At 44.2% G+C, this 14,832-nt stretch overlaps 1 protein-coding gene across 8 annotated transcripts in view; it reads left to right on the forward strand.

Annotated features, from left to right (window-relative positions):
- The window catches only part of TMEM209 (transmembrane protein 209), a 269,726-nt gene that overhangs the window by 129,973 nt on the left and 124,921 nt on the right, over nt 1-14,832 (forward strand). For all 8 annotated transcript variants that reach the window (XM_085653621.1, XM_085653618.1, XM_085653623.1 and 5 more), the window contains one exon: nt 4,740-4,938. In XM_085653621.1, coding sequence (XP_085509747.1) covers nt 4,740-4,938 — 199 coding nt within the window. The remainder of the gene's footprint in view (nt 1-4,739; nt 4,939-14,832) is intronic.

The raw sequence follows: 14,832 nt of genomic DNA on the forward strand, positions 1-14,832 counted from the left end.
ACCAGGAGCCAAGCTCCCATAGCCGTGTGGCCTGCTAGTCAGCAGCCACCAACCAAGGCCCCCCTGCCTCCCATAGGATAATATTGGGCCTAACTCACTCTGCACCCTGCCGCCCCAGTGCCGTTGAGGGTGAAACAACTGTACCAACCTAACCCTGGGAGACCCCTGAGTCTGTGCCCAGAACCTTAACTCTGCCAGTCGAGTACTTACCCAAAAGCCGATAACCATATTTTCTTCCATAGGGTAACATAGACTGGTTTCTTCTGAAAGATCTTCTAAGTGTGGAGTTTCTAAAACTTAAAATATTCACCTAAAATCAACCGAGTAACGAAAACGGAAATACTCACCTGCTATTAGGAGAGATCCCAGTGCTGGATCTTGGTGCCCAGCACTGACCCTGAAAAGTACTCACAACCGTACTTACCACTAACCCAATTTTCTTCCATGGGAAATCATTGACTGTTTTTCTGTGAAATTTCTTCTAAGTGTCGAATTTTGTAAACTACAAATATTCTTTAAAAATCATACGAACTGTGAAAACGTAATTACTTACCTGTTTTAGATAGAGGTCCCAGTACTGAGCCTAGGAGCCCAGCCCTGGATTACAAAAGTAACGCAAACATACTTTACCTGTAACTTGAATTTTCTCCCATAGGGAATCATTGACTGTTTTTCTATGAAATTTCTTCTAAGTGTCAACTTTTAAAATAGCAAAATATTGTCTAAAAATCACAACAGTGACTAAAACGAATTTACTCACTTGTTTCCAAGACCTGTCCCAGGACTGAATCTAGGATCCAGTCCTGGAATTAGAAAAGTAATCCTGAAAGTAATCTATTGCAAATAATTTAAAACTCAAATTGAGCTCAATGTATCATTGTGTTTGAAATTATGTTGCCTATTGCAACAACTTGGAACTATTACCTACAAAAGTCAATTGCATATTACAAAAGTATTTAAAGCCTCTCATTCTGAGAAAGTATATTTTGATACCTATTGTTGGTTCTAAAATAAAACTACCATATATTTTTTATATAAACCATTGGCCTAGAGTTCAGTTCTTTGAGTGTGAGAGACCATTTGCTGACTGAGTGTGTACAACAAATGCTTTACACTGTCCTCTGATAATGCCTTACTGCTCGACGAGCTACCACTTTAGAGAAAAAGGTTGTATCTAACTTTAACCTCTGCCAAACCTCTGGGGACTGTGGACTCTGTACACACGGTACCTATTTGGGAACAGTATATACAGAGCCACTTTCTCACAATCGTCCCTAGAAATCCCCCCTTACCGCGCCCCACCTCTGTTAACTGCACGGACTGCGTGTTCTAAAGTGCTGAATATTCTGCAGTCGATGCTCTATAAAATGCAGTTAGAAAGAAAATTGAGTGCCCAACTAGATGATGACCATTTGGCGAGGTGTTGTCTAGATGAAATAATTTGGCCAGACATGCTCAGGGTAGGTAGGCACCCTACAAAATATATTTTTAATGGCATTACATGCAGATTGCCTTGAATGCTTTTGATATGTCCCTTACAAACTCCTGATGGGGGGGGGGGGGGGGGGATTTGGGAAGAGTGGGTACATCCCACACATCCTACTGGCATGTGCACTAATTTTGAAAAGACCTGTTTGATTATAGAGAGATGAGCAAAGGGAATGGATGGCAAGTGAGATGCCGATAAGCAGCCCTGTTGCTGATCTCGCTGGAGAGAAATTGATCCTTGTGTATTACAGTAGGCAAGATAATCTCCCTTCAACTGTTAGCATAAAAAATGTATTCAGACTGGAGGGAGCGGCTTGAATGCTGTCATTTTAGATGTGGTTGGAGGATGCATGCGTTTTGTTGGGGATGGAAAGGTTGGCTTACAGCACACAGAATAGAAAACTCATCTGGAGGATATGGTGTCCAGTGGTGGTGAACTTAGCCCATGATTACAAAGATATGACTTCACCAAAAATACTGCAGGTGCTCAGAAACTTGGCCAAGGACATAGTTTGAGTCTCCTTGTTGAACAAGGGAGTTGAGCCTCAAATCAATGCGCTTGTGAAGTGCAAGGGTTTGTTCGTATTACATAGAGCGAAAGGTGGTCCGAGCTTCAGGCTTGGGTAAGAAGGAAGTTCAAAGGTTGGGAGGGTGAGATTAGGTTTAGGTTGGTTGTGAACAGAAGGTTATAAAGTGGGTTACTTAGGGGGTTGTTTAAGGTGTTCTGTGCTTACTCCTGTAAAATATTTTCAGGCAAAAGCATCAATGAAAATTGGCAGTTAAAGTAAGGCATATTTGCAAATGTTGCAGAAAACATTTAGATATGTTTTAAGAGAACAATTTAGTTTAAGATCCTCTGTAACCTAAGCAGTGCTCCGTGTCGGAAGCAAAACAACAAAATAAACATAAGGTTATCTTAACTTTTACATGACAGTACTCTTTTTTTAAAAATTTTTATAATGTTAAAGAGCTCATTCATTTGAGCGACATAAAAAGGTGCTGGGGATATCCATGAAGGAGGGGAGCTAGAGGTATTACTTACAGAATTGTATGCTTTGAGAAAGAGCGGTCTTCAGTTGCTTTTGGAAAAGAGGCGATTTTGGCATCTTTTGGTTTAGGAATGTCTCCCGCATTGCAAACTATTCCCCTGCCCATAGTGCATTTGAAACTGGTATTCCAGTTTGTAAATTTAGCTCTAGTTTCATGCTATTCTGTTGGCGCAGAGGGCAATACGTGTCCCTTACAAATCAAGGTTCGGACCGGTCCTGTGACCTAGAGGGGCCCTCTAGCTGTGCCCTCATAGCAGACAGTAGACTACTGTCCCTGTTCTGGGTGTAGCACATAAAGTGCTCTTGGCAATATACAGTGTCTAGTGTGCCGACTTTTTTCTTTTATATATTTCTTTTTATTAACGGGAATCAAAATCACAAGGCAAAATGCAGTACATTCTCATTTCTTATCATGACACTGTTCACTCAAATAACAGTGCACAATATCGTGACAATTGGTAACTTGGGTCATGTCTACAATGACTCATCTGGAGCTGGTACCAGTGGTGGGGTACAAACATTTCCTCTATATTCATTCGTCGTTCCAAATGCGGGACCATTTTTTGGGACATCCCCTAGCTACATAGACCTATTTTTCACGAAACATGCACCAATCCATAGCCCTCTTCCATGCGGAGACCGCAGGTGCCTGTGATGCCCCCCATTTCTGAGCAATGTTACGTTTCGCAATCATCAACCCCGACGTAACCCAAGTGATGCGTGTGTTTAGATCCGTGGGCTCCCATACATTCAGAAGACCTCTCTTAGCCTCCAGAGGGAGTGCATGATTTAACACTTCACCCAGAACAAGACTTTTTGAATTGTCAGTGCAAGTCTGGCCAACTGACGCCGCTTGTGCAAAGTTCTGCTGTCATGTGAAACCCTGAACCTTGCACTGATATCAGTGTGCATGTCGAATACAAGTGTAATAACTTGTTTGGTAGTAGGACTCTTTGTGTGAGTACTGAAGGCAGTGGGATCCATTGTGGATGCACTTGGCTCTAGCACAAGATAGAGTTGGACGACCAACCGAAAGTGCATTGCTGTGCCTGGTGGTTAAGAGACCCATACACTGAAGTGAGGAGGATGGAGACCGGGCTACATTTAGAAATTCCAGGACATCGTTTGCTAGCAAGGGGCTGCTGATTAGTAGTTCCTGAGCATTGCCATTTGGTAGCTGTTGGCTGCTGCGCTTCTGCGTTTCCCCCAGCTCCCTACCCGAGAAGCCTGTGATGGTTCCCACTTGGTACCCGGAGTTAAGTACGAAAAGGGTTGGACTTCACCCATTATGCAGGACCCTACTAGGTCTGGCCCCAGGACACCAACAGCAAACTATCTCCGCCACCACAGATGGGGCCCATTAGCCCCTACATGCCTAATGCCTCCTCTCCCCGTTAAGTTAAACTAAACTGGGGGAGGGGAAATATAGGTTGTAAAAAAAGAGCTCTGAACTGAATTAGCAGGAGTGGGAGGGGAGACCAGAAGAGTGGCCAGATCGATTGGTATTTCAGTGCTGATAAAAAAGAATCTTTCCTTTTGTGCTGTTAATCTAAAGCCTGTTGTTGATCATCCATTATTTTATTTTTTAATTACTTGATTCTAACATAACTCTGCTTTGTTATGCCTTTTTCTAGTACTTAATATGTTTGAGTATCAGAAGCTTACCAATAATAACTGATATTAAGGCTCATTGGAAGGGGGCACCAAGAAGGTATTGATAAGGGTTGATGAAAGTGATGAACTGTGAGCTTCTCACACCAGGCATCACCTGAAAGTTTGGAAAAGAAAGGAACTAGGTTTACCTGATGGCTAAAGTTAGAAACAAAAGATCTGAAGCATTAGGGTTTTACTCCTTATGTGGACTAAGTCGGGCTAGAATAGTACAGATAAGAAATTTGTGTTGAATGAGAAATATGCTTGTTAATGCAACATAGTTTTGATTTTAAATGATCCCTTTCTGTTTGGTGTGCAGATATGTAAACTTCATGCGGTTTCTATTCGTATTTTGGGTTTGCTGCCTGGCAACGTCTGCATCAAACTGGAACATTTAAAGGTGTTCCTTTTAGTTTTAGATTTAATCTGATGCATTTGAAGATGAGATTGCTAAAGAAATGTAGTTGGCAGTGGGAAGGACTTTGGTAACGGGGTATATTTTTGTTTATTGTAAATATCTGCTTGTTCTGTTACATTTCTTCTTGATAGAATGCAAGTTTCAGCCCTCCTGGCTCCTCACCGTACCCCAGCAGCATTGGTCCAGTGGACAGTGGTTTGCGATCCCGATACCGTTCATGTCCATCCAGCTATACATCTCCTACTGGTAAAGACGACTATATGTCTGACCTGAAGTCTCTGGACTGCTTCCTACGCTGTGAAGAAGAGAAGCTGCATCGTGCTCATCTAGGTGAGTATAGCATTTGACTCCCTGTATAAATCTGCATTCAGTCAAAACAGTAATTTTGTGTTTTTATTTAGCAGCAGTTTGCCCTTGGTGTTAAAAGGTTTACAAATATTTATTTTTGTTTTAGGTGGGTAGAAGGCACATTACATACTGTAGGGATAGAATAGGATGAAGAGGCAGTGTATTCGCGTAGTGGTCACTTGTGAGCACCATTCCAAATGTCCATCAACTAATACACTGCTATTTCATTTATTTTACTAGTTCTTTGAATCCTGAGAGCAAGTTAATGTTTTTCCTTCCAATCCTTCCCAATGAAATGGACCAAAAAAAACCTCTGTGGGTGAAGTAGGGAGGTAAATGGATAAATAATGTGGGATTTAATGGTTACCCATCAATGTCTTCTTCCCATCAAAGTTCCATGCCAGTGCTTGATTCCACACTGTCTGTGAAAACAAATGGGTGGGAACAAGAAGTCTATAGCGCAGATGAAAGCAGTCTAAAGGGGAAATTGCCCCTTCCAGATATCTGTAGTTGCCTTTATTTCCACAAATTTTAATACTACTGTATGAGAACATTACTGTTTTTGTGGTATGAATTTCTTACAAATTTAAAGACAAAACCATATTTTGTATAAGCTTATGCTTTTTGTCCAAGCTGACCAGGAATGCACTCGGAGGTTTTGAACTTGCTAACAAAAACTTTATTGTAACAGGATCTCCGAAAATGGCATTACCTGCACTGCTGAGCATACATAGGAGGTTTTGGCTGAGGCATATGCCAGGTATCAACATGTTGCTATTGACTGCTTGAGGACCTTGAATTCCTCCTCCATCAGATAGCAAACAGAATTAGTCTCCCACCCAATATTATTTTGTAGGAAACAAAATGTCTTCAGTGGATACACTGCATCCAGTGAGGAGATGGGGGACTGCAGACCTCAACTCAGCAATAAGCCCAACGGATATCTGGGAAGTGGCATTGATTACTGCCTGAGGATACTGATGCACACATCCTGGAATGATTCTTACACTATAAAATTCAAAAGACTCCTAAAAGACCTCTACCGTGCCTCCCTGAACCGAGAGCCTCTGACGAAACGCACTAGCTTGCACTCCGCAGCCCCTTGACAATGTTCCACTACTACCTACCTCCTCCTACAATCTGCAGCCACTCGATAATGCTCCACCTCAGCCTACCTCTTCAGGCATCTTACAGCCCCTTGACAATGCTCTACCTATCTCTTCCACCCTCCCCGATTCCTCACCCCACCCCCGCCACCCCCCCCCCATTACCTCCTCCCGGAATGAGGTTGAGCCCAGGTCAATGTGCGCTCATTGAGGCTATCTCAGGTTCTCTGAACATTAATGTGGAACTATGCCTTTCTTATGTGATATCAGCTTAATTTCTGTTGTAAAGCGCTCCGATACCCTCGTGTCTGACCAGTGCTATATAAAACTTCTAAATGAATAAATGTCTTCCCATACCTGGACGACTGGCTCATCAAAGCCAGTACTTACCATGTGTCTCCAACACACTCAATCCACTATTCACCTACTTCACCAACTAGGGTTTACAGTGAATGCGTTTAAGTCTCATCTACAGCCTTCCAACACACAAACTTATCTGGGAGCCACAATAGACTCTCACAAAGCTCTGGCCTCTCCCAATACAGCCAGGATTCACAGTTTTCAGTCCCTTCTCACTCAATTTCAGCCCAACCAATCATTGCCAGCAAGAGTCTTCATGAAATTGCTAGGCATGATGGCGTCTTGCACTATAATTGTTCCCCACGCAAGACTTCACAAATGCGTCCCCTTCAAGAATGCTTAGCAAGTCAGTGGAACCAGTTGCAGGGTCAGTTAACTGATCTAGTGTGGGTGGATGGCCGCACATATCGCACTCTGCAGTGGTGGAACCCACAAAATATATCCAAAGGGCGGCCTTTCTTGACCCTGCTCCACAGACAGTGCTAACAGCAGACGCATTGCTCACTGGTTGGGGCGCTCACCTACAGAGGCACACAATCCAAGGATTATGGACTCTAAAGTACAGGAGCCTACATACCAGTCACCTAGAGCTACTAGCAGTGTTTCAAGCGCTCAAAGCCTTTCAATCTCGCCTTATAGGCAAAATTGACTTAGTCCACACTGACAACATTACAGCCATGTACTACATACAAAAACAGGGGGGGCACACACACTCCAACTGTCACGCCTAGCACACGGCATTTGGAAATGGGCCATACATCACAAAATGTATCTCCTAGCAGAACACCTTCCAAGAGTAAACAATCAAATTGCAGACCTTCTCAGCAGACACACACCGCAAATACTAGAGTGGGAATGTAATCCCCAAATTCTTGTTCCCTACTTTCAGGAATGGGGATTTCCTCACATACACCTGTTTGCCACAGCTCAAAATGCAAAATGCCCAGGCTTCGCCTCGTGGTTCCCACACCCGCTCTCCAAAGGCAATGCCCTATGGATGAATTGGTCTGGGATATTCGCCTACGCTTTTCCGCCTCTCCCACTCATTCCACTGGTAGTTCGAAAGCTCAGGCAAACATCCCTCACACTGATTCTCATAGCTCCCACATGGGCACGTCAATCTTGGTTCACCACCTGGAGCTGCCAGTAGTTCCACACCAAAAGCTGCATCTCAACTGCTGCCATGGAGAAAACCGGCATCCAAATCCCAAGGAACTCAACCTGGCGATTTGACTCCTGAAGTCATAGTTTGTTTATTTACAGTTACCACCGGACTGTATGAATATCCTAAAGGAGGCTAGGAGACCTACTACTAGGGCATGTTATGCAGCAAAGTGGAAACCTTTTGTTATATATTGTAACAATATCAATCCCCTTGATACTAAAGTACAAAACATCTGTTATCTCTTACATTTACAGCAATCTGGATTAGCTTATACATCCATTCGATTTCATTTAGCAGCAGTAGCTGCAAACTTACAAAACAGACAACACTTATCTCTATTCAGAGTACCAGTGATTAAAGCCTATATTGAAGGGAAGGAGTAAAAAGAGTAATCCACCAAGAGTTCCACCTGCACCAATATGGAACGTGAACATAGTCCTTAAGAGGCTAATGGGGCAACCTTTTGAACCAATGCACAAGTGTCCACTACAATTTCTCTCATGGAAGGTTGCTTTTCTTATTGCAATCACTAATTTAAGGAGAGTTGGTAAACTCCAGGCACTAACTATACAAGAGCCTTTCTTTCAACTTCACAAAGACAAGGTGGTTCTTTGAACCAATCCCAAATTTCTTCCAAAAGTAGCTTCTGCTTTTCACATCAATCAGTCGGTTGAGTTACCTGTGTTTTCCTCAACCTGATTAAGTAGCAGAACAAGCTGTAGACACACTTGATGTTAGAAGAGCTCTACTATATTATGTAGAAAGAACAAAAGATTTTCGTAAGACGAAGCAGATCTTTGTTGCTTTTTCTTCACCACACAAAGGCAATCCAATTTCTCAATCATGTATTGCAAGATGGATAGTTACATGTATCCAAACATGTTATACAAAAGCAAAAATAACATTGCTAATACCCCCTAGAGCACATTCCACCCGCAAAATAGGGGCTACTATGGCCTTCTTAGGGAATATTCCCTTAGCTGACATCTGTAAGGCAGCAACATGGTCTACACCGCACACATTCACCAAACACGATTGTGTAGCTGTGTTAGCAAGGCAACAAGCTAATGAAGGCCAGGCAGTACTTAAAACACTTTTTTTCAAACAACTGCAACAGCTACAGGCTAGCCACCGCTTTGGGACAATACTGCTGTATAGTCTATGCAAAGCATGTGATCTACAGCTCACATGCCTCGAACGGAAAAAGTTACTTAACCAGTAAGCATCTGTTATTGGTATGTAGAGCTGTAGATTCACATTCGCCCACCCGCCTCCTGGGGTACCTATACCTGTTGCAGTTCTTTCTTATCTTACATACGTATGGATGGACGTCTCTATTCTACCTTTACTAACTCCATTCTCACCCTCTGCGGGTAAACCATGGAGTCGATGCCCATGCACACTATCACCGAGAGGAGGAGTCCCCTACCTCGTGACTGGAAAAACTTCTTCGAAGTAAAACATTTCAAACATCCAGACCCAACACTAGATGGCAGGAGTATGCAGAGCATGTGAATCTGCAGCTCTTCATGCCAAGAACAGAGGCTTACTGAGTAAGTAACATTTTCCTTTCTGTTGTTGGTGTCTGTTTTATTAGTGATGAGCCAAAGTGATTTAATTTGTTTTGCTAAAAAGAACACCAAACTGTAAGGTGCAATTGTGACAGGATATCTGCGCTTCCACAGCTGCAGGAAAAATTAGTTTTGCTGTGAAATGACATGTTAGTTGGACTATCAAGGCAAGCAGTCCACGGCGGAGGGACCAGACTCTGTTCTATCTGCCCTATTGTGTGAATTGGGTGGGGCGGTTTTTGGTGCAGTGGTCTCTGATCCTTCAGCCATGCAGCATTATAACGTGCAGAGCCTGTGTCTGGTCGTGATGCATGCCTGCATGGGAGAAAGTGCATCTGCAAGACCTCCCATTCAGCGTCCCCACTACATCATTTATCTTCTGCGAGAGTGCTGTGGATGACTTTGTGCTGCTCAAAGCTGCCTTAATTGACATGGAGGTGCAGTTAGTCTTTTTATTTCCTCGTGTTGTATAAAGTTATAGCTCTGTACCTCTTGTTGAGATGCCAAGGCTGGGGCACAGATTGACATAGAGGCAAGGTAGAACCCATACGCTGTTAAAGCGCACTGTAAGATCGACGTCTGAGTGTATCAAAGTCAAGGCGACCGAACCCATCCACCCCTGAGGAGTATTTCTTTGTCAAGGCATCGAGGAGATCAACATTGAGGAGCAGATTGATGTTGGGTCGTCTACATTAAAAACCATCTCTACGTCGAGGACACAACAGAAGATCATAAAGAAGAGGTGCATCTAGTCATCACCGGATTCGAAGTACTCAAGAACTTAATCCCTTCTTCTCAGATAGTAGTACTAGACTCTCCTCCTCCACCACCACGTTGACTCCTCCACCAACCATACCTACCCCTCCAGCTCCAATTCCTCCATCTGTAGAACCGCCAAGACCTAGATTTCGCTCCAGAATGTGCCTTGATCACATCACAGGTGCTCATAGTGTTTTAGGCGCTCTCACCATCAAAACCTCCTATCACAAATCGAGACACGTACAACCTCCAGACATTGGTCACTGCATAGGACACCCTCATCAACAGGACAATATTCGCAGACACTGTTGTATTTCTCCACCTCCTCTCAAGACATCACCACCTTCCAGGAGGTTCTGGTGAGAGGTGTGGCAAAACATAATATACAGATGTCGATCAACACACTTACCACATCTGTTATATTCGAGACATCCACCTTTGGTCAGCATCAAGACCTGTTCTTCCATTTGTGCCAGGACCTTTAGAGCTAGCAATGGAACTCCTTTCTGACCCCAGCCTCAACCAAAACGGCCTCTTTAAGGCTACTGAAAAAATATAGGCCTCCTGAACAAGATCTATTCCTCCGATCGGATCTCCCTCCTGGCTCGGTGGTCATTCTGGCGGCCAAGGAGTATCACACTGCCTCTCCCTCTTCTTCAGTTTCTCCTAATATGGAGAGTAAAAAACTGGACTCTGTGAGTCACAAGGGTTGCAACACGGCCGCAACCACCCTGAAAGCGGCTGGTGCTACTGCCCTCCTGGGTTCATATGATGGAGTGCTCTGGGACTCTATGCAACAACTTGTGGATTTCCTTCCCAGGCAAAGAAGGGAGGACATTGGTGCCGGAGCTGATGACTCCTTGTTAGCTGCACGTGAATATTGTCACAGAATTGCCTTGAGAAGGCGTTCTTGGCTCCACCTGACCTCTCTTAAATCTGAGTCTCAGCAAAGATTCTAAATCATCCTTTTTCGTGTTCTACCCTCTTTGGCAGCCACACAGATGATGAGATGGCTCGCATGAAGTCTGAAATGAAGACTCTTAAGGTGGTTGTCCTAAAAAGGCCAAATGAACAAAGGTGTTCCTTCAGGGCTTTCACGCACCAGTTTTACCCTCAGAGAGTTCAAACCCCTTATGGGTATCAGTCGCCAGCAGCAACTACCTTACTTGCAGCAGCGATGGCAATCTAGAGGGCGAGCTTCCCAACAGCCCGCTTAAGGGGGTAAACCCACGACCGGCACCAGGCCATTAATCTTCCCTTCGCTCTCTTCCGTTACCCATCTGGTACAGGGGACCATCTCGCACTTTCTGGCATAGTGGCAAACAAATGCATCAGATCTATCCCCAACTACACAGGGAGATTGGCTCTGCTCCAAAGACCTCCCATACTCCTACTTTCATGTACCCATCGCCAAGAAACAACGCAAATTCTTGAGGTTTGTAGTGGGACAGGATCGCTATTAATACTAGGTTCTTCCATTTGGCTCAAAAGGGTATGAGAGGCAATATATATACAAGGTAAAACCTAAAGTATGTAAGGAAAGCAAAAAAAAAGGAATTCCACGTTGTTGTTTGTGATCTTAAGGTGTCTTTATTCAAGATGTACTCGGTTTTCATAAGTAGATAGCCAACGCGTTTCGCCGAGACATGGGCTTCTTCAGGGCGATAGCATAAAGTAGTCAGTTCGCCAGGGGGTAAATCTCTCGTCCGAATCCTAATCAGGTCTGTGTCGGGACAATTAAAGTATGTGGAATTGACCTCTCAATGTAGCAAAGGTAGTCCAATAATTGAGGACACAAGTATCCGCCTCTGTTAAGCTGATCCGTAGTGGAGGCAAAGAGTATTTGAGAAAAAGGAGCTCTGTGTACGAGCAGTATCCAGCGCCGTCACATCCTCGCTGGAGAAAGTGGTTGACTGTAAATATATATATTGCCTTTGAATCAATGTTGAACTTTGTGGTCATGTGGCAGCTGACCATCGGAGGTGGGCAATATCCTATTACCGTTGTGACTAGTCCTGGCAGTGCAATCCTCTTTAACCCGGCTGCATGTTTTGAATATTAGCAGTTCTTTCATTTGGCCTCCAGTCCGCTCCCAGAACATTCCCGAAGTGCATGGCAGTAGTGGCTGTCCACCTCCGGAGGCACTGAATCTTCGTCTATCCCTACCTAGACTATTGGTTAATAAAGGCGTCAACTTCACAAGAAGCCCAGTGGCAATACAGCTGGACATGCGAACGGTTGGGTCTTCACATAGACTACAACAAGTCGATCTCAACTCCAGTTCAGACTCCACCGTATTTAGGGTCTACCATCTACACCATGCAGGCAATGGTGTGTCCTTCAGAGGAGAGTCTTTCATCAGTCTGTCAGAAATGTCACTCTATAATGAAAGCCTCTTATCCCACGGTGAGGTCAGTGTCATCCCTTTTCGGCTCCATACCCTTATGCATCTTCCTCACTCCGAATACACGTCTCCACATGCGTCACCTCCAGGAATGACTGGAGTGCCAGTGGGAACAGACAACTGGAGGACAAGATCACTCTCTTCCCCTCTTGTGAAGCAATCTCAAATACGGAGGTGCTGTCCGAACAAACTGCTTCAAGGGATGCCTTTCGACCAACATGCTCCCTCTCAAACCATAGTGACAGATGCATTGTTATTGGGGTGGAGAGCCCACATGGATCATCTCCAAATTCAAGGCACATGGTCTCCGAGGGAGATGACCTATCCCATCAATCTCTGTGAGCTCCTGGTGCTAAAAGCTTTTCACCAGTCGTTCATGACAGTCTTTGCTTGTTCACATGTACACTACAACCACCATGTAAACCTCAACAAGCGGGGTGGGGTGGGAGGGAGGGACGAATTCCAGACCTTTAGCCCCCAAAGCCCAAGCAATTTGTAAATGGATCATAGCAGAAACCTGTGGATCATAGCAACTCATCTTCAAGCTGCCATGCAGACCAGGCATGCTAACGAAGTTCGGAGGCCAGGTGGTTCACCCCAATCTCTCCTCATTGAATTTGGCAGCATGAATCCTGAGCTAGTGCAGTATGGACACTTGAACCTGCCATTAGACTTCATGGACATCCTCAGAAGCTAAACCGATGTTGACCCGTTCAGCAAATGCCTCCAAGTGGCAGATATTTTGCATTTGCTATTCTTCCACGAACATAGACCCTACATCTTTCCAGGAAGATGTCATCCTTCCCTACATCCTCCACTTGGCAAAATCTGGCTTGCAATTGTCTTCCATAAATGTTCATCTGGCGGCTCTAACTGCCTACAGAAAATGTCCTTCCCAAACCTCTTCTTTTCAAAATCCCAGTAATTAAAGATTTTTTAGATTGGTTGAAGGTCTTCCCTCCAATCCGTCATCCTTTCCCTCCCTGGGAGCTTAACATAGTGCTTTCTCAACTCATGCAGGGGAGGGACCTTTCAGACTCCTTTATAAGGCATCCCTGCAACATCTCTCATTGAAAACTGCTTTCCTCGTAGCATTCACACCAGCACATAGAGTTAGCGAAATCCAGGCATTATGCTTTAATGAACCTTATACAGTCTTTCACTCTAACAAGGTAGTTATGAGGACTCACCTGAAATTCCTTTCTGTGCTTATTTTGGATTTTCATGTCAATAAGGTAATGTCTTTACCAACCTTCTTTCAGAATCCTTCAAACCCGGCTGAAAGAAATCTTCATTCCCTAGATGTAAGGCGGGTCTTGACGTTTCATCTAGATAAGACGCGCAACATGTGCATGTCGGACCAACTTTGTCAATTATGGTCCGGTCCATGCAGGTTTAACCACTTCCGAACAGTCCATCTCTGATGGATAGTATCCTGTATACTTTTGTTACTAAAAAGCCAACAAGACTGTCAGCTAGACCTAAGCCCTATTCTTCTAGGGGCAAAGCAGCTACTGCCGCTTTGATGTGAAATGTCCCTGTTGCCGAGATTTTTAAGGTGGCCACATTCAACAAACACTATTGTTTGGACTCTGATGCTAGACCAGATGCTCAAGTAGCTCAAGCCTCCCTCAAATGTATTTGCTTAAGCCAGTCCTATTCTTCCCTCCTCTGTTCTTTCCACCGCGGTTGGTAGGGATGAGCTTGCTATTCTATTCAAAGGTTTGGCTGTTAATGGAGATCCCCCAAGAGAGAAGGTATGGTTTCTTAACTATAATCCCGGTTCTCTCTTGGGGGAAGGAACGCGTTACTTACCTGTAACTGCGGGTATCCTGTATTGGTATCTTTCATAGATTCACATGCCTGAATCATTCCCCGTCGTCGGGATGGGAGTCCCCGGTACATAAATAAAGTAATGTCTCAGTAGACGTATAGAGTGATAGGCCAAAGGCCTCAACTTAGTAACATATCCACGTCCTTTTTAAAAAAAGGACCAAACTTTGGAGAGTAGCCAGCTATCACCACCCTCTAGAAACATCCTGGAAGGAGCTCTAGTACCTCAGATTTTCATAAGCACAGTGCTAAGCAGTTGTACACTGAGAGACCCAAGAGAGTCCTTCCAGGGGAGGTGGGTGGGTTGCATGTGAATCAGACTAGAAAGCAATGAGAAGCACATTTCGAGTGGTACAGTATATATAAATTCACAGATAATAGCCTAATGTGAAAATAGAAAGTACCAAAAAGCAATGACCTAGCAGAGGCATAAAACATGATAGAGAAATGTGCGTATAGAGAAAAGGATGGTGGGATGAAAGGAAGGTCTCACCTCTAATGAAATAGATGACGGAGCACCATTTGACCCACTGCAGCCTCTTTCATGAGTTCAGTATCCAAGCAGTAATGCTTGGTAAATGTATGCGGCGTCGTCCATGTTGCCGCTCTGCAAATGTCCACAATGGGCACTCCTGCAAAAAGTGCCATGGAAGTAGAGATTGCCCTCGTGGAATGGGC

This window comes from Triturus cristatus, chromosome 4_1 (genome assembly GCF_964204655.1).
Source record: "Triturus cristatus chromosome 4_1, aTriCri1.1, whole genome shotgun sequence".
In the NCBI taxonomy this organism is placed as follows: domain Eukaryota; kingdom Metazoa; phylum Chordata; class Amphibia; order Caudata; family Salamandridae; genus Triturus; species Triturus cristatus.